The following is a 27,584-nucleotide window of genomic DNA, read 5'->3' as shown; positions in this document are numbered from 1 at the left end:
CACACACACCCACTGGTATATTCTATTTTTTTAAAGATTTATTTATTTATGTATACAAGAGCTGAGGTACAGGCCAGAGGTTGTGGGGGGTGAGAGGATCCACCAGAGACAGAGTGGGAAGCACAATAGGCAGACTGACCAAAGTACACTGCTGAGGGGAGCAGCAGGCAAGACAGGAGAGGTCTGCTGCGCCATGTGGGTATCTCCCTGGCTGGCTAGGGATCGAACTTATGCTGCAGAAGCTGCGGATTGCCTCATAGTGGGATGCTCAACCCCTTGCACCACAAGGGAGGCCCTGTATATTCTATTTCTATCTGTATCTATCTGCACACACTTCATTATGTATACTGTAGCTCTATCCATACCTATGTATGTATATACACACATCCTTTCAACAATTCTGAAAGTTATATATTATTGTCTTCATTTGATTTTTTAAATTACCAATTTTATTATTTTTATTAGGATAATTCATCCTTTTTAAAATAAACTCAAGCAGCATGGAAAAGCATGACTCTGCCATAATCTAGTAACAGGGCTAGTTAACATTTGACAGACAGCATAAGCGATGCCCTCCCCATGCATACCAACTGCTGTAGGGCAGAGGGTTGGATGTAGGTAGAGGGACGGGTACAATTTTATAAGCATGAGATCATATTACAGATGCTTTTTTTCAATTGAAACAAGGCAGTTAGCATTGTTCTTGAATTAGAAAAATCAACTGAACTTAAATGAAATTACTAAACTTCAAAAAAATTTCTAAATGATTAGTAAATTAAAAAAAAATACTTCCAGGGCCACCCTGGTGGCGCAGGGGTTGAGCACTGGGTTGTGAAGCTGCCCGCAGTCTCTGCAGCGCTGGTTCGATCCCCTGCTGCTCCCCGGCCACTGGAGGAGGGTCCCACATGGCGCGCAGAAGTCTCCTGCTGCCCGCTGCTCCCCTCAGCAGTGTACTTCGTCATTCTGCCTGCTCTGCAACCCGCTCTGGCTCTGGTGAATTCTCTCACCCTCTCACGCTTCTGACTGTACCCAGTGCTTGTATAAATAAATAAATAAATAAATAAATAAATATAATAATAAACCTTTAAAAAAAAAAAAACAAACTTCCAGAACAGTCATCTAAGATAAAGAAATAATCACAAAAAATATTAACAGGCCATACTATTTTTAAAAACCTATTATTTAACTTTAAATAGTGGGCCTCCCTGGTAGCGCTGTGGGTTGAACGCAGAATTATGAAGAAGCTGTCCGCAGCCTCTGCAGTGCGGGTTCAATTCCTGGCCCGTCAGGGAGATACCCACATGGCACAGCAGACCTCTCCTGTCTCACCCGTTGATACCCTCAGCAGTGTCTTCGGTCTGTCTGCCTGTTTTACTCCCCATTCTGTCTCTGGAGAATCCTCTCACCCTCCCACTCCTCTGGCCTGTACCCCAGTTCTTGTAAAATAAAATAAACTTTATTTTATTTTATATTTTTTAAAGATTTATCTATTTATTTATACATGCACTGGGCATAGTCAGAAGCGGGGGAAGGCAAGAGAACTCACCAGAGCCAGAGCAGGGAGCAGAACAGGCAGACAGACCAAAAACACTGCTGAGGGGAGCAGTGGGCCGAACAGGAGAGGTCTGTGCACCACGCAGCCTCGCAGCCCAGAGCTCAACCACTGCACCACCGGGGAGGCCCAATAAAATAAATTAAAAAAAAAAAAAACTTTAAATAGTATGGATTAATCTACCCACCGTGTAAAAGAAAATAAAATTCCATTCTTCCACACCTCTTATTTTTATTACTACTTTATTTTTACTTTGTCAGGATTTTGTAACAGTAACATTCTATTCTCAAGTCTTAATTCTTCCATTTTTAGAATTAGTCCTATAACCAAACAGATCCAATACTTATCCCTCATGACATTCACCTCAAATTTAGTGTGTGTTTTTTAATTTATATTGTTTATTATCTCACGAATTGGTCACAAACCAAGAGGCTTCTAGGGTCAGAAAAACAAAGTGGTTAAGGAGTTCATGCTTCATAATATAGTAGCCGACATTCATCCTGAGCAACAAGGTATGCCCTGGAAGTCATTTAAATGACAGACCTGAACCTGTCTTCCATAGGGACCATCAGCCACATGTGACTAAAGCCAGCATCGATGTAGTCAACTCAAAGGGGCAAATAAGAAAAAAAAAAAAATCCAAAACTCAGACAAGTACAAATTTTACTCATTTCCATGGGAAAAATTTTTTAAATTAAACAAAAATAAAAATTAAGCAGCACAGTGACTCAAACAGAAAACATTGGAATATTTTGAATGTTAAATAAAATTAGAAATTTTACATTAAAAGACTAGCCAGAATGGGGTTTTTCCTTGTAGTAAAAGATGTTGCTGGCGCGCTTCCCTGGTGGTGCAGTGGTTGAGCGCTGGGTTGTGAAGCTGCCCGCAGCCTCTGCAGCGCCGGTTCAATCCCCGGCTGCTCCCCGGCCACCGGAGGAGGGTCCCACATGGCGCGCAGACCTCTCCTGCCGCCCGCTGCTCCCCTCAGCAGTGTACTTCGGTCCTTCTGCCTGCTCTGCTCCCTGCTCTGGCTCTGGTGAATTCTCTTACCCTCCCGCGCTTCTGACTGTACCCAGTGCTTGTATAAATAAATAAAAATAAATCTTTAAAAAAAAAAAGATGTTGTGGGGGTGGGGGGGAATGTACATTTTATGTATCTTTTTCCATTAGCATCAAACCTAATTCCCTTTTGACTCTTTCTCTCCCCAGGGCAGCCGCTACTCCCTTAACCTCAGGATTCTCACTTCCTTTATTTGTGTCCTTTAGTGTTTTGATTCCTCTCTTGGCTGGTAGGACTTCATCTTGAAGTCATTTTTCTTGGGTTCTGAGTTCCCTGAAATTTTTATCTTTTTCTTTAATTTTCTTACATCATTGTTCATGTTTGTAGATTAATAGGTTTCTTCCCTCAGGTGTAGTCCCCATAGTTTTCCTACCACTGCATCACCTGTGCACCCACACCATATTCCCTGGGCTCTTCCTTCCCCTCTTCTGCCCCCCATCTTGTCCTCTCCCTTGCTGTAGGCCTCAGATCCACAGTCAACTTGCTAGTTTTGTCTTTCTATTGACCTTTGGCTTGGTTTCTCTACATTCCCCATGTAAGTGAAAGCATCTGGTATTTATCTTTTTCCTTCTGACTTACTTCAGCTAGCATAATACCTCCAGCTCCATCCATGTTGCTGCAAATGGCAAGAGTTTGTCTTTTTTTTTTTTTTTTTTTTTAAAGATTTATTTATTTATTTATTTATTTATTTATACAAGCACTGGGTACAGTCAGAAGCGCGGGAGGGTGAGAGAATTCACCAGAGCCAGAGCGGGGAGCAGAGCAGGCAGAAGGACCGAAGTACACTGCTGAGGGGAGCAGCGGGCAGCAGGAGAGGTCTGCGCGCCATGTGGGACCCTCCTCCGGTGGCCGGGGAGCAGCCGGGGAGCAGCCGGGGATCGAACCGGCGCTGCAGAGGCTGCGGGCAGCTCCGCAACCCAGCGCTCAACCGCTGCCCCACCGGGGAGGCCCGAGTTTGTCTTTTTTGATCACTGAGTAATACTCAATTGTGGAAATATACCATACATTTGTCATTTGTCTGGTCATTTGTCTGTTTTGGTGCATTTGGGTTGTTTCTGTATCTTGGCTATTATAAATAATGCTTCAGTAAACATAGGAGTGCAGGCTTCTTTTCGAGTTAGTGTTTCTGTGTCCTTTAGGTAGAATCCTAGGAGTGGAATTGCTGGGTCATATGGTAGCTCCATTTTCAGTGTGCTGAGGAGCCTCCGCACAGCTCTCCAGAGTGGCTGGACCAGTCCCCATCCTCTCAAGCATTTGTATTTCCAGTTTTTTTAATGTGGGCCATTCTCAACTGGTGTGAGGTGGTATCTCATTGTGGGTTTGATTTACATTTCCCTGATAATTAGTGACGTTGAACATTTTTTTTTCATATGCCTGTTGGCCATTTTCATCTGAAATCTTTTCTTTTGGACAATCAGCCCGTTGTTCTCATGATTAAAGGATAACCTGGTAGATACTGCTTTGCAGGTTGCTGTGAAGAAATCTGAGACCAGTCTGATTCTGCCCTTTTGAAGAGGATTTCCTTTTTATACTTAACTTAAACCCAGTCTACTTTTTTTTTATTTTTTTAATTTTTATTTACTTATAAAAGAACTGGGGTACAGGCCAGAGGTGTGGGAGGGTGAGAGGATTCACCAGAGACAGAGCGGGGAACAGAACAGGCAGACTGATGAAATACACTGCTGAGGGGAGCAGCGGGTGAGACAGGAGAGGTCTGCCGCGCCATGTGGGATCTTCGCTGGCCGGCCAGGATTGAACCCACATTGCAGAGGCTATGGACAGCTTCATAGTGTGGCGCTCAACCGCCTGCGCCACCAGGGAGGCCCCCAGCCTGCTTTTAAAAATGGAAAAAAGAAAAACAAAAAATGATGACAACTAAGACCTGCCCTAGGGAGTGGCCATGGGAGCCAGGATTTATACCCAACCTGTCCTAGAAGAGCCTGCACTCTTCTGTCCCTGAGTGCTATGCTCACAAAACACAACTGGAGACATTAGAAGAATTTGGGAAAACTAACTCAGTCTTGCTGGGTCTCATTCTGCTTTTCTGTAAAGTAGCAGGGCTGGGCCATGTCACTGGTTTCCAGATACAAAGTTTTAAAGAAAAACAAACACCTCGTGATGTGTCCCGAGCTAGTGAAGTAGAGGGGACTGACACAGAGGTGCTGGTAGGCCTGAGTTCTGAAAAATAAAGAAAACTACCATCTGTTATTCCCATTGTTTTGTGAAAAGTGACTGGAGCCATAGAAAATAGGGCTGGACAAAAAGAAAAAGAAAAATACCGGATGGTCTCACTCATAGCAGGAATCTAGAAAACTTAAATAAGGGACCAGGAAAATGAATAACTATAAGGAAGTGAAAATCAAAATCAACAAAAAACTATGAACCAGAGACACTTTTAGGGGGGCGGGGGCGGGAGGGGAGGGATTGGGGTCAGAATGGGGGGGCTGCAATTGTATGGGGAATATAACAATAAAAAAAAAAAGGAAAAAAAAAATAAAATGATTATTGATACATAAAAAAAAAAAAAAAAAAAAAAAAAAAAGGGCTGGAGAAAGCCACCGCAGAAAGGCTGCTCTACTGCTCTCTTTGAACTGGATCTGGTCCTTGGACCGGGCCAAACTTGCTCACATTCAAGAAGCCAATAGGAACAAGAACATCCAGTTTGAAAGGACTGACCAAGAGAACTTTCTTACCTTTGACCCTCCACCAGACCATTTTTCCTTGTGGCTCCTTCATCTGGTCCACGGCCTCATCTTTCATTTTCCCTCTGTAAGAACCTCCTCACCTCCTGACCTGGATCCCTCCTTGGAGCACTTTTTAGTTTTCTGCCTAGATCTGTGTACTCCCAACTGCAGTTCTCTGTTATTCCCAAGTAAATGTATCTCAGCTTGGCCCTAACATTTCTATTCTCTTATTAAGATTAACAGTGTCAAAGTAAAAGATTTTTAAAAAAGATTTATTTATTTATGCATACAAGAACTGTGTACAGGCCAGAGGTGTGGGGGATGAGAGGATTCACCAGAGACAGAGTGGGGAACAGAACAGGCAGATTGACCGAAGTACACTGCTGAGGGGAGCAGTAGGCATGTCAGAGAGGTCTGTGCGCCATGTGGGTTGTTCCCTGCCCGGGGATCAAACTCAAGCTGCAGTGGCTGTAATTGCTTCATAGGTTCTGTCTTAACCCCTTGTGCCACCAGGGAGGCCCAATAGAAGATTTTTTTAAGATTTGTTTTTAGTTATTTATGCATACAAGAATTGGGGTACAGGCCAGAGGTGTGGGGGTAAGAAGATTCATCAGAGACAGAGTGGGGAACAGAAAAGGCAGATCTACTGAAATACACTGCTGAGGGGAGCAGTAGGCGAGACAGAGAGGTCTGCTGTGCCATGTGGGTTAGCTCCCTGGTGGGGATCGAACTCAGGTGGCAGTGGCTGGTGACAGCTTGATAGAACCTCTGTGCCACCAGGGAGGCCCTAAAGGACATTTTTATAACCAGAAAAATGGAAAGAACATTATCTCATAATAATGAGAGCACCTTTAAATTGAGTGAAGTTAGCTTTTAAAAATTCACTACATATTTCATGCATTTGGCATCAGCTCAGTGATGATTTCTCCAGGATGAGCACCCTTCCATGAGCAGATCTGTAAACGAATGGTCCAGATGACCTCACTGAAAAGTCTTCCAGGTCTCATATTCTATGATGCTGTGAGTAAAATGAATCCTGCTCTTATTTTCTGGGTTATGAGGACTATGTCCCAGTCCCTTGGTCACTGGAAACGAGATAGCCTCAATGTGAAATGTGAATAAGCAATAAGGAAGTAAGGGACAGGATACTCAAGTTTGGGAGTGATAGGTGTGGAGAAAAAGGAATGATGGACCTTGTTCCTAGCTGGCACTGGGCTAAATATTGATCAATTTCTGTAGATTATAAAGTTGTCTTATAAATAAGACAATCTTTATCTTATTGGTAATACCAGCATCATGACAATGCTTTGCAATGGAAACTGACAACAGCTGGGAAGTAAGCAGGAGGAAAGGGCAGAGGAACATTCTAGTTTCAGGTAAATAAGACAGCAGCTTGAAGCATGTCTATGAGGGAGCCAAATACACACTCAATGTCTACTTCATCTCAGGTCCAGAATTAAATGGTGTGTCCTATCACTGATCCACTTTAAAAACAATGTATTTGGTTTTCACTCACAGTTCCTCACTGACAGCTCCCTAGACCCTTGGAATTCCCTGACCTCAGTCTCTTGATCTCAGTCCCACAACACCCTTCAGAGCCATAAAAGTGAAATGGGTGTTAAAAAAAGGTGACTTTCAGATGCCTAGGGATTGCAGCTGGTTGCCAGGGGAACCACCATGAAAAGAGTGTTGGAACTTTCAGTCCCACCCCCTGATTTCAGGGAGGAGAGAGGGGCTAGAGGTTGAATTAATCGCAGTGGCCCATGAATTAATCCATCAGGCCTATATAATGAAGCCTCTATAAATAAATCCAAGAGGAGAGGACTTCACAGAGCTTCCAGGCTGAGGAACCAGAACCTTCCATATGCCACCATGCAAGGTCCCATGTTCCATGTCAGAAGCTCCTTTGTCCATGTTTTTCTTCATTTGACTGTTAATTCATATTGTTTAAATACAGTCTGTGATAAATCAGTAATCTAGTGAGTAAACAGAATTTCTGAGCTCTCTGCTATTTTAGCAAATTAATCCAACCCAAGGAGGGGACAGTGGGAACCTGTGATTCAGAGTCAGCTGGTCAGCAGCATAGTAACAACCTGGGTTTGCAACTGGCATCTGAAATGGAGGCCGCCTGCAGGAACAGGCCCTTCAATGTTGGGAGTTGGCACACTCTCCAGGCAGACAGCATCAGAATTCTCAGATACCCTGCTAGTGTCTGAGATGGCTTGTTGGTATGGGACAACCCAGACATACACATACACGCTGGAATCAAATCCAGGACACTTCTCACGTTGTAGAGTTGTTCCACAAATCATCAGGTGATGAAGGGCTTTTGTGTTTAAAGTGGTTAATCTGTACATGCCTTCTTGAACTTTGGTACAAGAGATCTTTGCCAATACTTTCTGTTCAGTTATATGTAATTTAATTATCCACCATCAGCTAGTCCTCAGTCTGTAGCTTGCACAGAAGCTAGATCTCCAGGGCCTTTAACTTAGTAGCTTTATTCTGTTGGATAAGTCACCTGCCCACTTGCTGACACATTCTATTAGTGAATGCCTACTAGGTGCCAGGCACTGAACTTATCCTGTTTAACAGGACTATTTTGAATCCTACTCCTACAAATTTTATGATTCTGAACCCATTAATCTTTCACATTATGGGGGAAAAACTAGAGAAAGAAGGGCAATAGTAAGAGTACCTTGACAGCAAGTCCAAGTTTCTCAGGACCAGTTACTAGTGAATCAGCATTGAAATGACACAGTAACCATCACTGTCTTTCTTCCAGGAACAGGAGGGCTCTATTTAAGAAAACTGATATGAAATCAATGTAGTTCACTGAGTGTTCTCACATGAATTCTCCCTTTTTCTCCTCACAACAACTCTGCCAGACAGTAATTAATATCCCCCTTCACTGCTCAGGTCACTGAACTCAGAAAGCTGAGCAGACACTTAGGTCTAACATTATGATCCAGGAAAAATAGCTGTGAAATTGTTAGTATCTTGTACCAGCTGTACCAGAACCCAGGTCTTCCGAGAGTGCTGTAAGTTTCTATGAGGTCAATAAAAATCAACATAAATTACTCTTGGCATTTCTGTTGCATCTTTCTACTCTGAAGTTCTTGCTTGTTGCATCTGGTGGCTGCATGATGCCACGATCCAATTCTGGAGTTATGTAACTGTCCTAGCCATTCAATATGCAAGACAGGAGGGCACTGGCTATATTTTCTATGTGGCCATCCCCTTATCTTTCAAGTCTCCCAAGCAACTGGGAAGTGACACTGTACATTGCTGAAGTCCTTTAAGTCCAAAGGTCCAAAAATATTTTTAGATCTTTACTTACTGGCAAAACAAATCCTGAGGGAGCGGCTCAACATTGCCCGGTCGCACGCACAAGTAGGACAAGCATTCAGGCCAGCTTGTCAGTCCTGCCATATTTTTAGATCCTAAACAGTTACCAAGGAAGAGGGGGTCTGAAAATGCTGGGATGTTTGTAATATCTGACTGAGCTCAGCAGGAACGAGCGGGGTGGGGACTCAACCAGGGATTGTTAAATGGTAGGCAAGAAATTGTTAAATGCTTGTTAAATGGTAGGGGAGGTAGCTGTGATAGCGGAGTGCAGCCCTTCATCTCCATTCAGAAATGCTTGGTGTGCTGTAGCCCTAATCTATTCTACCAAAAGGTCCCCTTCCTGCCCTAAGCTGCCATAATGTTTTTTAAAAAGATTTATTTATTTATATATATAAGCACTGGGTACAGTCAGAAGCATGGGAGGGTGAGAGAATTCACCAGAGCGGAGAGCAGAACAGGCAGACTGATGCTCCCACTACTGAGGGGAGCAGTGGGCGGCAGGAGAGGTCTGCGCACCATGTGGGACCCTCACCCGGTGGCTGGGGATCGAACCGGCGCTGCAGAGGCTGTGGGCAGCTTCGCAACCCAGCGCTCAACTGCTCCACCACCGGGGAGGCCCTAAGCTGCCGTAATTAACCTCTCCTAGTGCCAACGTTTCTGCCATAAAGCAACTGAGAGGCTCTTCCACGTGCAAAAGGCACCCAAGGAAGCAACTGACTCAAACATTCATGTAGCCAGGCACTCACAGTCACTGGCCACCATAAGTGTGAGGTACATGGTGCCATCTTAGAATTCCATATTCTCTCTTCCACAGAGCATAGACACACTTAACTTCCTTTCTCCTCTAAGGTATTAAGAGTTTTGGCATAAAGTGGTAGAAAGTAAACAAAAGCAGGTGTTACACTCGCATTAGGCTTTTTATCACTTAGGTCAATCTGTTTGTTTATTCATTTGTCCATCATCAAAGGTTTATTTCCTTTCTCTTATATTTTATTTATTTATTCTTTTAAAGATTTATTTATTTATCCATACAAGAACCGGGTACCAGCCAGATGCGGGGGAGGGTGAGGATTCAGAGACAGAGCGGGGAACAGAACAGGCAGACTGAAGAAATACACTGCTGAAGGGAGCAGCAGGCGCGGCAGGAGAGGTCTGCCACACCATGTGGGACCCTCGCCTGGTGGCCCGGATCAAACTAACACTACAGATGCTGCGGACAGCTTCACAGCACTGCGCTCAACTGCCTGCACCACCAGGGCAGGCCCTCTCTTACATTTTATTATTTCTTACTGAAGTAACTGGATGCATGTCAGCACACTACACTCGCCACCAAGGCACCTATAGGCCTCCACCCTCAATCCACTGGAGCCCCTCCAACCTTTGCTCTCCCATACTTCTCCTCCTCCTCCAGTAGCCTCAATTGTATAGTCACACTTCTAGGTTTATTTCCTCGCTGTGTTGGGCAATGAGGGTGATTCATTTCAGAAATGACCCATCCCCACATCTGTCATGCAGTAGCTCACTGGACTGTCCCATTGCTTAAGTGACGTCCATGTGAAAAATAACCATGCACTCTGGTTTGCCTGTTATTAAGAGAAAAATACACAATGAAAATGATATTTATTTTATTGCATCATTTTACTGACTAGAACGCCAGACTTATAGTGGATATAAGTATAAAAATAACCAAATTCTTACAAATAATACTTTGCTGCTACAGTACTGAATAATTAGTGGAGGTTGCAATTATAATACAACTTTAAATAACATTCTCATATGAATTGAACACAATTGACCAGGGGCTAAGGTTTAACAGTTGGTAAAGAGAAATCTGAGACAATGTGAAAACTCAAAATGTTCATAATCCAGCCATGTTTCCTTTAACCATAAATCCAGCAACACAAACATTAACAAAACCCACAGCAACCCATGATGAAACATCTTTCTTTTTAAAGAAATAGAACAAGGTAGTACAGAGTAAGTGAGTGGGGTGTTTCTCAGGTAGGTCGATTCCGTCCCATCCCTATGTGGCCCCATCCTTCCCACCTAAGAACTCTACACCGGAAGGACATTAGATGTCTCCAAAAACTGATAAAAAGCAGAATCTAACATGTGATTTCCTTGAAATGTCCTCTTTAAAAATGCCCAGTGGACACAGCCAGTCTCTTTTTAGGCCTGAATTGTTCCTTTTGGTTTCACAGGATTTTCCAAGTCTATACCACACAGGACAAATTCTAACACATCAAAAAGATACTTAAGCACAACAAATTAACAATCATATTTTAACATTCCTAGTGATTTAACCATTTCTTTCTCTGGGGATTTGAGAGAAGAAAAAGAAAGAACACATATGCAAAAGCTAACTACAAAACTGTATCTCTTTTCCCAAAACCTCAGAATGACACTTTGTCAAGAAGGAAACAAAAAATCCCTCTGAGCCCTACAAAAGTTTTCACATAGAAAAAATATCTCCAATATTAAGGGTATTTCTAAATAAGATACAAAATACTGAACTGTGCATTTTTCCTCTCCCCAAAGAAGTGCTCTAGTTTCAAAATCAGTGCAAGTGTCTCAGAACTATGGGTCAATGCCCTAGTTGGCGGTGCATTAGGCTAACCTAAGCCAGAAGCACAGGGACTGCTCACTCTAGCTTCTTCAGGATGAGTTCACGGTCGCAGGGTGCCTGATGCTTCACAAGAGAGCCAGGAGATGAAGGGAGGAACTCACCAGCCATGAGTGAGGATGGCCCTCAGGGGTCTGCGCTGGGAACTTTCACATCTGAACAAACATCCTCCTTTGAAGATGTTTTCTTGGGGGCCCAACCAGCGTGTACCGTGATGGCGTGTGCTCCCATTTATCTTTTCAAGAACTTCAGTCACACCTTAGTTTTTGACCTCAAATGCTATCCAACCAGCTTGATCACACTATCCAGAAATTTTGGCACTAAATGAGTTAGCTACTTCTGAAAACAAATCTATCAAAGGAATGTCAGCATTTAAGACATTCAGTTGAATGTGTTCTCACCTCCTACATGCAGAGCTACGCACCAGTACACTTCTTGCTAAGCACAAGCCAGCCCTGCGTTTACTAATGATGACTGCAGGGTCCAAGAAATACAAGCAATAAGAAGTCTGAAAGGACTTTTTCAAAACAGGATTCACTTTTTTTTTAAATTTCATGGCATTAGTTTAGTTACTACTTAATAGTAGGTTCTTTAAAAAAAAAAAAAAAACTTATTTTTTAAGACCATTCTCTTTCGTCCTCTTTGACTTTACACAGGATGGTGGAGCCCCTGCCACGAAGGTGAGGCAGAGCGTACAGTGGGGTGAGCAAGCCAGGAAGAAGGGTTTGAATGCCAGCTTTCCAAGGCAAGTTATTTCTCCACTCTGAAGGCTGCATGTCTGAGAAACAGGCACCATGGTGCCCACCTCACAAGGGTATAGTGAGCCTCGCACCTTGCACTGAACCTAGTCCAGGCAGGACATGAGACATGCTGCTTTTGACTATTCAGTTCTAAATTGTCTCTTGTGCTCTGGGCTGAGTGATAGAGCAGAGAGGATAAGACACAGACTCCTTGGAGTTTAAATAAAACCCACAGACACTGGAGGCCAGTGGTGAGTGGTCCTGCCCTGAGTCACCTGGTCTTCCCTACAGAAGTTTAGAAGACCCATGGCAATTGTGTTCCTTTACCCCATCACCCTCTGGCCTTGTGGACCACATAGGGCCACAGCATTTCCCTACACATGTATGTCACGCCAGGGTGGAGGCCAACACGGAGCTCTGCGCCAGAGCTAAGGGCTCCCGCCTATTCCTCAGTCCACAGGCTGCCACTGCCTTACAGTTGTTTCCCCTTTGCCCCTCAGACCCCTCTGGGATATTAACCCTGAGATGGAGTGAAGGCCTCGCCCTGACTCTCCCATGAAGGGTAATAGTCATGCTATTTTTGTGCCTTCTCGGATACTCATATTCTTGAGACAGGCCCGCCCCACCCACACGAGGCTCCTGGAAACTGCAGGTACTACATGAACTCAACCTTGCAAGGTGCCTCTCCTTTCACAGTAAAGGAAAAAAAAACAAAACAAAACAATCATCTTGAACTGCGCAAAACCTGTTCATAGGAAAGCATCTTGGTACTTACGTGACACGCTTTTCTGGACTGTGGAATTTTTCTCAAAAATGCTTTTGGAGCACAACACTTAATTTTGTAGAGTTTATAGCATCTAGCCTTGAGCTAGGAGGTGCTTTGTCTGCTGCGCTATCAGCTGAAGGCAGCAGACATGTCCGCCTGGGAAGAGGCCCCATGGTGGCTCTGGATCCTGGGAAGAGCAAGGATCTATCTCAAGAACTAGGAAGCTGGCCACCGCATGGCTCTGCTAGCTCAGGTGAGCTGAGTGCAGGAGCCCACAGCTCTAGTAAGATGCCAGGCCGGTAGGCACACATGACTGTTTAGTTCCATAGAGAGATGCAAAACCCAAGATATTAAAAAGGTGATGCGCTGTCATTTTAAGGCGGCACCCACTGATAAAAACCACATTCTTTTATATCTATTGTATTGAGTCCAACTTAACAAGTATGAAGGCTGCCCCTGATTAGCAGTCCTGCTGCAGCAGGTGATGGGGACTCGTGGAGATGATGAGAGGCAGGAGTTTGTACTTAAAGCTGTTAGGACGGAGATGACATAAGAACAGGAATCGGAAACTTTCTGAAGAGATTAGAGAATGTGAAGAAACAAATGCCCAGGATAGAATTGTCTCCAAAGGCTGAACCATTTCCAAAAAAGTGGTGCCATTATGCTCCAAGCTTTTGGGTGGGGACAATTCTTTTACCTCTGTGTTCACTTCATCCAAAACCAGTATGTTGAAAAGTAGGTGATGAGAACAGTTGCAATTCCACAAGCAATAAAGACATTGAGCACAACCCCCCTCACCCTCAGAGCACCTCATGGCGATAATAAATAAGGCATGTGAAATTTCCTTCCCAGAGGCAAACTCTCAACCCTCAAACTCTCAACTGCTGACTTAAATCATGAATGTTTCTGGAGGGAACTATGTGGTAATATAAAGAGGTAACATTACTGGATAAGAGGTCATAAATAGCTTTGAGTGGCTGAAAGTTCACAGAGTTGTGGATGAGACTGTAGATCCAGTCAGATATTATATTAGCAGGTAAGTGGACTCACGTGTGCCCGCACTCCAGTTACTTATTCTTCCTCAGGAATCTGCCAGCACTGGTGTTTCAGGAAATTTAATTGACCTATTCAGTCCATTCCTCTAACCACACTTGGTGACTGGGGCTGCATCAAGCTGCCTTTCCCCTGGCAGTGAACTATCAGCTCAGGCCCAACCTACATTCAGCTTTCCATTTCTATTCCTTAGGTGGTAGCCTCTGCTCAAAGTTGGTCAGAGGCCCCCCGTGCCTAACCCCTGCATCATGCAATGCCACCAGGAACAAAAGTGCCTACTATCCACACCTGTAGCTCTGTAAATCTTCCACCAGGGCCTTTGCTGCTGACGCCTGGTAGGCCTCCCTCCAGGGCAACTGAAGGCCCCTAACACGCACCAGGTGGAAGTTGTTTTGCCCTGATTCAGTCAGGCTTGTATGACAAAGTGAGATTTAACACAAAGGGAAAAGTCATCTGAAATCAATGTGTTACCTTGACTATAAAACAAACAAGTTGTGTGCTGTGCCTCACAAATTGCAACTCCTCATTCTGGGGACTGGCTTGCACATTCTAACACAGACTGAAACACTGTAGGTTGATCTACAGCATCTCCAAACTGTAGTGGTATTTTCATCATTATCTGTTGTCTAGCATGTGGATACTAGGCAGGAAAACAACTATAGAAGACCATATTTTGTTGACAGTCACCAAACTGAGGTTCAAGGAAATGTCTGAGGAAAAGAGTCCTTTCTAAAACAGTCTTGAAAAAAATCCCAAAGGAGACTTCCCTATCCAATTCACTAAAGTGCAAACTAAGGAAACACTGGGGTCTTGCAATGATGCCTAGTGACCTGCCCTGACAGTCATGCCTCAAGCCAGCGGCCATGCTGTGGTCGCTCCCACCCGCCCACATTCACATTCACAGTAACAATGAGGGTGATGAAGGAGCAGCGTGCAGTCCCACGTCCGCAGGGCCCGTGCGCCCCCTTCTGCTGTGGTCACTCCCCTCACACCTGTCCCCACTTTTGTTGCCGCTCAAGCATGGCTCCGTGTGTCCTGGGAGCAGCCAATGTGCAGCGGCCCCTCCTGGGGCAGTCCTCTGAGCAACAGCAGTCCCGGCGGTGAGCTCAGAGCAATGGCCCCCTTCTCTCTGCACTTAAAAGTAGTCTCTTCTCCTGCTCTCATCACTGATGAAAGATGGGTTATACTGTCCAGGGAAAATGCAAGAATGCCGAGAGCCAGGCAGTCCAGTGTAGGCTGGGTAGAGTCCATTTCGTTCAAGTTCAGGGTTCCTTACACTTGTGGGCTGGTGGCCAAAGAGAAAAAACTCAATTTATTATTCTTGGGTTTAAATTTAATAGCTTTTTTTTTTTTTTTAAAAGATTTATTTATTTATTTATACAAGCACGGGGTACAGGCCAGATGCACGGGAGGGTGAGAGGATTCACCAGAGACAGAGCAGGGAACAGAACAGAGTGATGAAATACACTGATGAGGGGAGCAGCGGGTGTGGCAGGAGAGGTCTGCCACACCATGTGGGATCCTTGAGGCCAGCTGGGATTGAACTGGCGCTGCAGAAGCTGTGGACAGCTTCACAGCGTGGCATTCAAGTGCCTGCGCCACCAGGGAAGGCCCTGTGTGTGGGTTTTTTTTTTTTTTTTTTAAAGAAGGCTACATTTAATAAACTTAAGGTGGAGGCAGTTATACATCATAGAGCAAGGACCTCCCAGTTCTGTCTCCTTATGCAAACTGGGATACCTTTGCCTGTATTTTCAGGCAAAAAGAGGGAAAACAAAAACAATGAAGGGAAACCCAGTGATTTTAGACCAACATAGCAAAAACCCTGGGCTAACTACTGTTTTGATTATTATCAGAATTAATTTATTACCTGCTTATGATCTTGACTTAAAAAAAGAGTCTTCCTCTGGGAAGCAAAATGACCTTAAATTCTTGCTGGCATTTAGCAGAATGCAACTGTTCCTGCCATGAATGGGGACCAACCTACACAGGTTATAAGGAGTCAGGATCCTGAGCAGGAGGCCAGCAGTGACTCTCAGGTGTCTCCCACCCACAGCACAATTCAGTGGGTTGCAACTATCTATCTGATGTGAAAAAAATCCCTAGGAATGACCTGGTTCCTTGAAGGAGGGCCTCATTCAGGACCACCAAGGGAAAATGCTTGGTTGGTAGAAATAAAACCCTAGATACTCCATATTAGAAACGTAATCCTACGAGACCCCAATGTTCACCCAAGACCACTGTGAGGGACAATTCCCTCACTCAGGTGACAGCTTCTAGCCATAAGCTTCAGCCATGCCTACTCAGGGCTGAAGTAGGCTGACTACTCAGAATGCTATTTTGAAATGAATATAGGGTTCATTTAAGCTCTTGATTCTTTTTAAGGCAGTTCTTTAGTTAACACCATGGAAACGTAGCAAGTTGGGTCCTGTTCACTTCCATGTCATCACGCCACGCTGGGTAGAGGACACCCTATCAAGCAAAGGATGTGAGTGTGTGGATGCATCTGGGTAAAATACCTGCTTAGTTGTGTCTGCAGTTACTGGAGTAAAAAGAACTTTCTTGATAAACAGAGGGGGAAATAGCAAAACCCTTTTGCAGAAATATCTATGGAATCATTTTTCTCTAGTGTTAAGTTTGAGCCTATGTTTGTCCCCTTATTTCTTCTTATTCATCCTCCAGGTTGAAATTTTCCAAAGAGTCCTTCAAAACTTCCATAGCAGGAACAAACCCACTCCTCCCATCCAAAGTCTGAACTCTCAGTCAATTCCCATAGCAACCGGCAAGGTTGTGGTTTCTGTCACATAATTGCCAGCGCTATTAAGTCCCTCCCAGGGTTAGCTTTCATGTTTACTGCTATATCTCAAACTGCTCCAAATGGCATGAGATATCCTGTCTTCGTTTACTTATGTGAAGTGAACTGAGCAACGCACAGGAATATGGCTCCAGGTGTTCAATGTGGAACAGAATTAGCAAGAGTTCAAGGCAGCCTCCCAACTTACCCAATGAGGCAGCCAAGAACTGGACAGAGCAAATTAATTCAGACTCCTGAGTATATGATCCAAGCCTTGAGAAGTGTTTGTTGGGGGTGACATGAATCATTTGCTTTATGCATTTTTTCCCAATCCCTGCTGTTTTGCCTGTGCAGCCACAGGGGTCATGGCACGCCAGAGATAAAAATGAAAGGGCCAGTGCCTAACTACCACTACATTCCTTCTCGTTCAGTTTCCAATCCTGTAACTTAAAAGCAAGTTCAGGAACCAGAGGGTATTACGACAACCTCATGACAGTAATGTGCCCCGTGGAACTATCCTTCCTATTTCAATGTCAAAACTAATAAATAGCGTGCAAATACATCATAAGTAAACTGAGTCTTAAATTATGTGAATAAGCAGTGCATGCCACCATTCTCTTTAAGCTTTAGCTCACTCTAGCTAACTACACGATAACAAAACTGAATCCCTTGACTTTCAGAGGAAACTACAGCATTGAGGTTGCCCCGGGTATAGGGATACACACCGAATAATACACATCTGTCATCTGGAGAAGGTTCTTGGTACTCCCGTTCTCATGCATTTCAATAGCTTCTCGGCCCCATTCTTGTGATCGAGGGTTCTTGGGGTACTCGGCATATGGGGACATTTGGAAATCCCCACTTTTGAAGATGAGCTTGCTTATATCATTTTTATTCTTTCTGTAGGTAAAAAACATTTGAAAAGTTACATGAATAAGTTCCAAATGATATCTGGAAGCACCATCTGTTATTTCATAAGGTAAATTAGACTGAAAGCTACCACTTATTTCTTTGTCACTGCCCACAGAGGAATGTTATTATTTTTGGTACTTGCCAAAAACAAGTAAAAATGCAACTGGTACAAAAAAAACCTCTTTCAACTCGAAAGGCCAGGTTATCAAGAGTAGAGAGGACAAAGACAGTTGCGGTGGAGCCGATCTGGACTCCTGGACTCCAGAGAACAAGAGTTAGAAATTCACAGAAAGCTGGAGCCAGAAGATCTTTAGAATTCTTTAGTTCTGTGGTTCTCAACCTGTTTGGGCATCAGAATTTACACGGGAGCTTCGAAGTCTCAGAAATATACTGAAACAGGAGCTCTGGGGATCACGCAACTCTGGCCTTACAAAGAGATGGGGCTTGTTCCCTGGGTGGCATTTGCTGCTAGTAAAGCTGGGACTAGAATTCTGGTCTCAACCCCTGGCCAGTGCTCTTTCACCACTTGAAGCTACTTCACAAATCAGAAAACTAGCCCACGTGTTTATATACCTGTGCATACTCTTCCTTTAGCAGGTCAGGGGAATCCTGGGGCAAGTTCCCTACTTGTGAGATGTCACTGACGGGAAGTGCTTGGGTAATGTGTTATTCACTTGTCTAGTGGGACTATAGCAGAGAATTTAATTATAGATGTCCTGGATAAGATAAACTGAAGTTTCTTCCTTCTACTTATAAATAAATGTTCTGGGAAGGTACATAATGACTCAGATCATAGAATCAAATGTCCAGCATATGGCTTACATGTTGGCCTTCTTGCAGGCATAGACAGACCTGCCTCTGTATTGTTCACTGGAGGGTGGGGTATCTTCTTTAAATAAAAACTTAGCATTCACAACCACCTTCCTTTCCTGACACTGAGAGGCTCCTGCCTGAAATGGCCACACTACCAGGTACAGGACACTCAGCAAATATGAAGCTTATGCCCCTTTGAGCACCAGACTTTAGTTCTCTAGGTCCTTGTTTCACATTCAGACTTTTATCCCCCCAGTATATCTTTGATGATTTGAAGGCAACTTTACAAAAGAAGGTGAAGGTGTTCAGAACAGGCCCCCTGTATGTGCCGCTTGGGCGTGTGGATTACAGTGATGCCTTGATTATCAGGTTCTGTCCACTACAGATGGTGCTCCCAGTAGGCAACACCACCGCGCCCAGGTGTGTGGCACACTCCTCCAGCTAAGCTTGTGTAACTATGCTTCCTGATATTTGCACAATGACGAAATCACCTAACAACCCATTTCTTAGCAAGTATCTAGCAATGTGTGACTGCATTTCAGGCCGAAGGTAATCAAGACCCTACAGACTTAAGGCAAACCTTTATCTCTCCCTTAATTATTTAAAAACAACTTAGATAGGAGGCCTGGCCCAAAGAACAATCAGTTCTGTTTGAATGACCTATGCGGTTGGCAGAACAAACATCAAATCACCCAACACCTGTTCTTATGCTGTGAATTACCCTCCTCCCCTTTGAAGCCTTAAGCTCCTCTTCCACTCCTTTCCTCAATCTGGCAGACTTAACCAGCTTGCTCTCCAGACTCATGTCTCTGAGGCCTTCTTACGTAAACTATTAAGTATATTTTTCTCCTATTAATCTGTCTTACATGCCAATTTAATTATTAAACCAGAGAAAGACCCTAGAGTGGTAGAAGGAAAAGTTTCCTTCCCCTGCATAGGCAAAGGCTGTGCCACAAGGCCTGCATTCCTGAACTGACAGGGCAAATAGTTCTCTGCAGTCTCACTGGGGTAGGGGATATCTTAAAATGCCCTTCATATCAAAAGTAAAAGAGAAAACGTGTTATTTTGTTAAGTTCCCTCATCTGTATGTCTGAATCATTCCTGTCATTTATTATCATATGAATCAAGGTCATAATTTTCCCTTATATGAATAAATAACCACAGGGAGGGGCCCGACTCCTTTCCTTCTTTCCCTTTTCAGTCGAAATCCACTCCTGCTAGTTTCCTGGAGGGAGGCCTACAGGCAAGTTTCCTGCTGAGAACTTGCTCATCCCACATGCTTCCACAACTTCCCTATTGCTGAAATATTTCAGGTAATCCTATTCTTAATTCCCCCATTTAAGGTGTACAATTTAATGATTTTTCAAAATTGTGCAACCATCATTATACTCATTTTTAGAACAGTTTCATTGCCCCAAACTCGTGAGCTATTACTCCCTAGTTCTGCCCCACTACCCATCCCAGTCCTAGCAAACTACTAATCTACTTCCTATCTCTATGAGAGTTGCCTGTTTTGAACATTTCATATAAATGTAATCTTATAAGTGGTTTTTTGTGACTGACTTATTTCACTCCGCGTATTTTTCAAGATATGTTAGTATTTCAATCCTTTTATGGAATGAAAACATTTCATTGCATGGAAATATCCTATTTTGTAAATCTGGCCTATCAGATGAAGGATATTGGGGTTATTTTCACCTTTTGGCTATCATGAATAATGCGGCTACGAACATTATGTTTCATTTTCATTTCTCTTGGTACGTACTTAAGAGTGGCATGGATGGGTCAAAGGGCAATTCTGTGTTTAAGTTTCTGAGAAACTGGCAGACTTTTGGAAAGTGGTACACCATTTTACATTTCTCTTTTTTCCACATTCTCACCACAACTTACTATTTTCTCGTTTTTTTCTTGTTGTTTAGTAACCATCTCAGCAAGTATGAAGTGATATCTCATGGTGTTCAGATTTGCATTCCTTTAAAACTAGTGGATCAATGACCCTTTCATGTGCTTACTAGCCATTTGCATGACTTCTTTTGAGAAATGTCTATTCAACTTTTTTTTTTTTAATTAATTTTTTCGTAGAAGAACTGGGGTACAAGCCAGAGGTGCAGGGAGGGCAGGGGAAAGGGGAATTCACCAGAGACAGAGTGGGGAGCAGAACAGGCAGAATGACTGAAATACACTGCTAAGGGGAGCAGCGGGCGGGACTGGAGAGGTCTGCTAAGCCAAGTGGGTCAGCTCCCTGGCCGGGGATCCAACTCAGACGGTAGTGATGATAGCACTGAGACTTAACCCCTAGGCCACCAGGAGGCCTGCTATTTAACTTCTTTACCCATTTTCAAATTGGGCTATTTGTCTTACTATTGAGCTGGAAGATTCCTTTATGTATTTTTGATACAGGTGCCTTATCAGCTATAATTTACGAGTTTTTCCTATTCTGTGGGTTTTTGGTCCACTTTCTTGGTAGCGCTCTGTGAAGTATGTGTTACATTTTGATAAATTCCAATCTATTTCTTTTTTCTTCTCTTGATTTTGCTATGGGATTTTCTTTTTAAAAATAAAAGAAGTAAAGTTCAACTTGCTGTCTTTATATTTCCCGCATGGCATCTCATGGATTTCCCTTTCTCCTTTTCTTAATGGTTCAGCCATATAATATGATATAATATTTTAAACCACCTGAACATTCTTTAAAAGGATAATAAAAATTATCCTTTTCATAGCACAGGCAAAGAAACAGAATGTGAATTCCCATCACTCACCGACAACAGGTAACAATCAGTGCAATGCCTAGAATAAGGAGAAGCCCACCTCCAGCTGCTGCAATCACCACCGTGATAAGCTGATAGGCTAGAAGTGGTCAAAAAGAAAAAGGTAAGAGGTTATAAATGAAAAAATGAATACAATAGACTGGTTCACCTCCCCACTACACAACTAGCAGGCTGCCTCAGTTGGGAGACTCTAGTAGTATAATAAACCCTGGGTTTTCTCTTTTGGTAATGCAAGTGTCTAGCTGGCCAAGGAATCCCATTCAAACAGAGCCTTCTCGGGCCTCCCCGGTGGCGCAGTGGTTGAGCACTGGGCTGCGAAGCTGCCCACAGTCTCTGCAGCGCCGGTTCAATCCCCAGCCCCCAGCAAGGGTCCCACATGGCACGCAGACCTCTCCTGCCGCACCTGCTACTCCCCTCAGCAGTGTTCGTCGTCAGCCTGCCTGTTCTGCTCCCACTCTGGCTCTAGTGAATTCTCTCACCCTCCTGTGCTTCTGACTGTACCCAGTGCTTGTATAAATGAATAAATAAATCTTAAAAAAAAAAAGACAAACAGAGCCTTCTCAAGTAAACACACCACAGGTCACAGAAGTAAATAACGCTCCTTTGTTTTCGCTATCTTGGTTGATTTTAATAACTGACCATTTGGGTGTTTTTTTTCCCCCTATGCTTCATATTTCCCATTCTTTTAAGATCACGAATAAAGAGTGAGCCTGGAAAACTCTAGGCCGAACTCTCAACCCCAATAAAAACAAGATTCCAGGCTCTAAAATGCACTGCACTCCCTCCCTGCCCCCACACCCTTGCCCCTTCCCTTCTTTGGTTCATGGTTCCAGGTATAGTACACAATTTCCAGGTCGAGTAAGTAATAAACCTTTAATTTTTCAAAGTTTCCAAACGGTTATTAGGAGCCGGCTCAACTGTAGGTTAATTATCAACAGACTGAAACTGGCCCCAAACATCTCACTTATCTTTTTTTTTTTAAGGATTTATTTTTATTTATGTATACAAGCACTGGGTACAGTCAGAAGCGCGGGAGGGTGAGAGAATTCACCAGCGCCAGAGCGGGGAGCAGAGGGCACTGCAGGAGAGGTCTGCACGCCATGTGGGACCCTCCTCCGGTGGCCGGGGAGCAGCCGGGGATCGAACCGGTGCTGCAGAGGCTGCGGGCAGCTTCACAACCCAGCGCTCAACCGCTGCGCCACCGGGGAGGCCCCAAACATCTCACTTTTCATTTCCTGTAAGGTTAGCTATGTGCTTTCTCTGTTGAAGGTAGCAGAATTTACCACCCAAAATATTTGGAATGTTTATTATTTTGGGCTGATTATTTTGAGAAATTGAACACCCTGAGCTCTGAAAACAATGGAAATTGCTTGTAAAGGAAATTTACCTTAGCTCATACCAGGAAGATGTATTACCAGAGGTGACTTTTTTCACCAAGAGAGACTTATCTGCATGGCAAGGCAGTCATCGCCTCCTCTCACCTGCCTGTGAATTCCAGCCCCGACACCCCCATCCCCCACTTAGCTCGGGAAGGTTATATAATGTTCAACCATCTATTGAGTTTCATATTCTTGTGGGGCTCCAGTATGTATTTATGCAATTAATTTTTTGGTCCTATTCATCTGTCTTCTATTAAGGGAAAGATCTTAGCCAAGAATCTATAATGATATAGGGAAAAGTCATGTCTTCCTGCAGGCTCAAAAGAAACTTAATTATCTGAAAGAATAGAAACTGATGGTCCTACCCTGATTAAGGGTTCTGACCAGAAATAGTCTTTATATCAGAGAACCCTATCTATTTTTAATTATTTATTGAAGTACCTTTACATCCTTGTTAATGTTTTGACAGTATAGGATATTCTGACCCTCAGGTGTGGTCACTGTAGCTCTCATACCAACAAAGCACCCAGAGTCATCCATCACAATCCATTGTACCCCTCCAACCCCCAATTCTCACCCCTTCCCCTCCTTCTCACCCTCCTCTCTTGGATGCCTCAAATCAATGGTCAACTTCCAGGGGTGATTTTAAAATTTGTCTTTGTCTGACTCTTTGTTTGGTTTATCTGGATTCCACATATTAGTGACACCATCAGGTAAATATCTTTCCCCTTCTGCTTATTTCACTGAACATAATCCCTTCCAGCTCAATCCATGTTGTCACAAATGGTATGAGTTTGTCTTTTTTGATTGCTGATCCTTTTATCTTCCTGACCCTTTCATCTATTTTGGGGCATTTGGGTTGTTTCCATATCTTGATATTGTAAACAGCGCTGAAATAAACACAGGTTTCTTTTCAAATTGGTGTTTTTACGTTCTTTGGGTAGGTGGATACCTAGGAGTGGAATTGCTGGGTCATATGACAGATCTATTTTTAGTGTTTTGAGGAACATCTAAACTGCTTTCCATAGGGGCTGGGCCAGTTTACATTCCCACCAACAGTGTAAGAGGGCAGAGACTCTATCTATATGGCTGGGCAAATACCTAATTACAAAGAACCTGGTCTTCATTTTATAAGTCACATTTCCTTATCACATGAGTCACTTTCCTTTCTCCTTGCCATCCCAGGCTCCCATTCCACTCCTCAGCTCATGATATATACCCCTACTTTGCCCCACGAGCTTTGGAATCCTCATTTCCATGTAGATTCCCCACATATATATAACTAAATTTGGGTTTTTTTCCTACTAAACTGTCTGATGTGAATTTGACTACCAGTCTGAGAAGAATCCAGGGGGCAGGGGTAAATTTTTCCTTCTCACCAATAATGCGTAACAAACAATATTAAATTTTTAATTAAATGGTTTTGTACCTGTGTATTTCTGGGGAAAAATTATATTTTCAACAAAGTTTATTAAATATTCTGGTTGATTTATTTTTCCATGGAAATACAATTAAAGTCATGTTCTCAGATTGTAAGGGCCAATAACAGGATTTTCTATAGTAAATGAAGACTCTCTAGGTATTCAGGTAAGATCAACAAATTGTGCAGAGCTGACAGTGAGCAAATACAAGCTCTGCAACCATTTAGCTATCTTTAAATGAACATCTCAGAAATCTGGCTATTATGAAAAACCATCAGAATTAAGTTACAGAGGAAACCAAGCCAAAGCATGGGAACAAGGACATTCTTTCCCTCGTCTCCTGACACATGTATTCTAGATTCACTTATAGCAAAAGTAAAGGAAAAGACAAGCCTCTTGAGTCTGTTGACTCATCTTCCTCTCCATCCACACCACTCTGTGCCACCATCAACCCTGGATCCCTCACTGAACAACTGCAGTCACCCACCAACTCATCTTCCTGCACCGCGACTGGCTCATGCTTCTCGAAAACTAAACCGATAGTGCCATTTCCCTGCTTTAAAGCAACCACATGGCTCTCTTTGTGGCTAATGAAAGACCAAAGTCGAGCTCCTGCTTACTCCTCCGCATTAAGTTCAAAATTTCTCATTTCCAGGTGAAACAAAAAAAGCACTGATTTTGGAAGTCACCCTTGCATGTGGCTGCAGTTGTGTCAGATTCCTCTTTGAAACAAGCAGTTTTGCCTAAAAAAGAAGCAATGATGACGTAGACTAGTGCTTCCCAATTGATCTGAGGTCAAGGAACACTTTTTCTTTGTGCTTTTAGATATTCTTGTTAAAGAAAGAAAATTAAGCCCTATTTGTTCCTCTGTCTTTCCCCACAGGTACCAACCATGATGAATTTCCCTTTCTCCTTTTTTAAAGAGTCTACTCTGAACTGATACTTTTGTAAAGTACAATAAATTTTAAAATGATCCCACCCTTGGATGTTACAGCCATGTCAATTAATACAAATGTTTCTAGGTGCTCACTCTTATTTTTTGGTATTATCTTATGGCAGTGCAGTAACAGTTCACAGACCATGCTTGAGTAACACTGGTACAGACTAATGCTTCTCCAGCTTTTTGAATCATCCAGAAGGCTTGTTGAAACACAGATGCCCAGTTCCCACCACAACAGATTTGATTCATAAGTCTGGGCTAGGGCTGAGAAGTTCTATTTCTAGCAAGATCCCGGGGATGTGAGGCTGCCAGGCTGCAGATCAGACTTAGGGCAGTACTGGCTTAGATGACACAGGAGAAGAAGAACTCTATGAACACGAGTATAAAGAACCTGCATGGGAATTTGCCCAAATATTCGCAAAAACCCTTTTATTTTCTTCTTCTTCATACTTTTCTATAATTCTCAAATTTCATTCATATTTTCACACAAATATACACACTCACAACTGGCTCTAAATCTAGAGATTGTATGCACGTAAGTATGTATATATAATTTATTTTATATGTATAAAATAAACTTTTTCAAAGAGCACAACTGATGTCTGTTGGCAGCCATGTTACCGGACACTTGTAATAAGCCTGTGGACAACATAAGCGACAGATCTTTTTTCTTCTATCTACTGCCAAGGCAGTTTATGAAATACAGCTTATCTTTTGAACTTAAGTATTGATTTTAGATTTACTGAGTCACATGATGATGTATAAGCAAACTGGTCTTGAATTATACTACCTGTGATGTGTATGAACTCTAGGGGTGATGTGGGTGTGTATTTGTGAGGCGAGACAGAGGCAGAGGGCTGCCTGTCCGACCCTCTCTAGAGCGAAAAGACTCTCTACAACTTGGAATTCTTAGTTTGACTTTCTCTTGGACATCTGTTGACATTTCAACAGTCTTCCCCAAGCAATAGCTATTTTCCTTATTCTTCTAAATATCTGGTACTAGATTGATCTGGCTGTCATCACTGTTGACATTTTTCATTAAACCAACCCATTCTAGGCCTTAATCTTTCCTATAAGCTGTATTTGTCCTTGCTTCCATGCTTATTTGAATGCAATCTACTGGATGTCTTCTTAGCCAACCCCCTTCTGGGAACTGTTCACCCTTCCCACGTGCAGGTTACAAGTGAGAGCAGGCATGCTTACATATCCCCTGGCTACAGCGGATTGGTCGGGGATCAATTTGGATCATTAAAACTGGATTAATTATTTCCTTCCCAGGAAACTCAATTTGGGAAAGAGAGAGAAATTCCTTTCAACATGACTGAACCAGTGCCACACACTCAAAGCTGTTTGGTGAGCCTATTTCCCATCATGCTGTCTGGGGAGGAGAGGAACCCTGAACACAAACAGTAAAGAGCAGAGATGAGAGGTGAGATGAAACCAGGTTAATGTGTGCTCTGATATGAAAACCCCAACCTCCAGCTATTGTGATTCTGACAATTCCATGACTCTTGCTTCTCCCGATGCTGGAATTCCACGGAATGTGCCAGGATCCTTCCTATCTTTGCTGCTTAACCTAACTAGGCTTATTTGTTTCAGAAGCCAACTGTGATATGTGATTTATAATATGAAATATATATTTGGTCTTCATCTTGTTTCTGGCACAGAGTTCCAGAAACCCTTGGGATTTCCGAAGTGATAACAGTAAAGGTATCTTTTGTTAAGTTAAAGAGGCTTTGGAAAGCCCCAAGGTAACTAAGGATAGAGGTTGGTTGCCAAGGGAACCAACCTAATGATTAGAAGTTTGGAACATTCAGTTCTGTTGCCCCAACTCTCCCTCCAACATGTTCCATCGCCCCAACTCTCCCTCCAACATGTTCTGTCCCCCCAACTCTCGATCCAACATTCTGGATTGCGTCCAGATGATTTTATCAACCAGGCCCATATACTGAAGCCTCCATAAAACCCCAAAAGCAAGGAGTTTGGATTGTTTCTGGGTTGGAGAACAAGTGGAGATCTGCGGAGAGTGGAACATTTAGAGAGGGCATGGTCACTGGTCTAGTGCTTCTCTAGACCAATTCCCTGGTCCAGTGCTTCTCTCCCATCTGGCTGTTCCTGAGTTACATCCTTTTATGAGACATGGGTATTCCAGTAAATAAAATGCTCCTCGAAGTTATGTGAGCTGTGCTACCAAATTAACTGAATCCAAGAAGGTGGTTGTGGAAACCTCCAATCCATAGCCAGTATTCAGAAGCATTATGATTGGTGCAGAAATGGAAGGGATAAGGTCTTGTAGGACCTTAACCATTAACCTGTGGGATCTGATGCTGTCCCCAGGTAGATCATATCAGACTGTGTAGGAAAAACACACACATCAAAACTGGTGTCCAAATAGTACCAATACACCTTCCTTCACAATTCTTGAACTCATTACAGAGTTTTCAAGTAGTCACATTAGTTTTATTTTAAAATTCACTCAGTTCTCCCCATTTTGTTTTGTTTTGACCTCACTGATCTCATTAGTGAGGGATGGTTAGTATTTTTCCTTATAAATCTTTCTATTCCTCTTGCATTTAGAATTTCTTGTCTATCCTTAAGAACCTCTGTTCACAGCATTCCTTTTTCCTCTGTAGGTTGGGAAGTGTGATTTCTCACATCTTTGGGCTGCATGTGACATACCCAAGAGTACACACAGAGCACTAGCTCTCTCTCCCCTCACCCTGTTTCTTCCCATCTG

General features: G+C 43.2%; 1 protein-coding gene across 2 annotated transcripts in view; it reads right to left on the bottom strand.

Annotated features, from left to right (window-relative positions):
- Positions 1 to 10,240: 10,240 nt before the first annotated feature.
- HEG1 (heart development protein with EGF like domains 1) overlaps positions 10,241 to 27,584 on the bottom strand; it is an 87,657-nt gene continuing 70,313 nt past the window's right edge. For both annotated transcript variants that reach the window (XM_037525405.2, XM_054700502.1), the window contains 3 exons: positions 21,099 to 21,186; positions 17,340 to 17,514; positions 10,241 to 15,108 (listed from right to left, as the gene is read on the bottom strand). In XM_037525405.2, the coding sequence (XP_037381302.1) occupies positions 14,959 to 15,108; positions 17,340 to 17,514; positions 21,099 to 21,186 (413 nt within the window). In that variant the 3' untranslated portion in view covers positions 10,241 to 14,958. The remainder of the gene's footprint in view (positions 15,109 to 17,339; positions 17,515 to 21,098; positions 21,187 to 27,584) is intronic.

This window comes from Talpa occidentalis, unplaced genomic scaffold, assembly GCF_014898055.3.
Source record: "Talpa occidentalis isolate TD23 unplaced genomic scaffold, MPIMG_talOcc4v2.1 talOcc4.4, whole genome shotgun sequence".
NCBI classification, from domain to species: Eukaryota; Metazoa; Chordata; class Mammalia; order Eulipotyphla; family Talpidae; genus Talpa; species Talpa occidentalis.
This window is presented reverse-complemented; position numbering and strand designations above follow the sequence as displayed.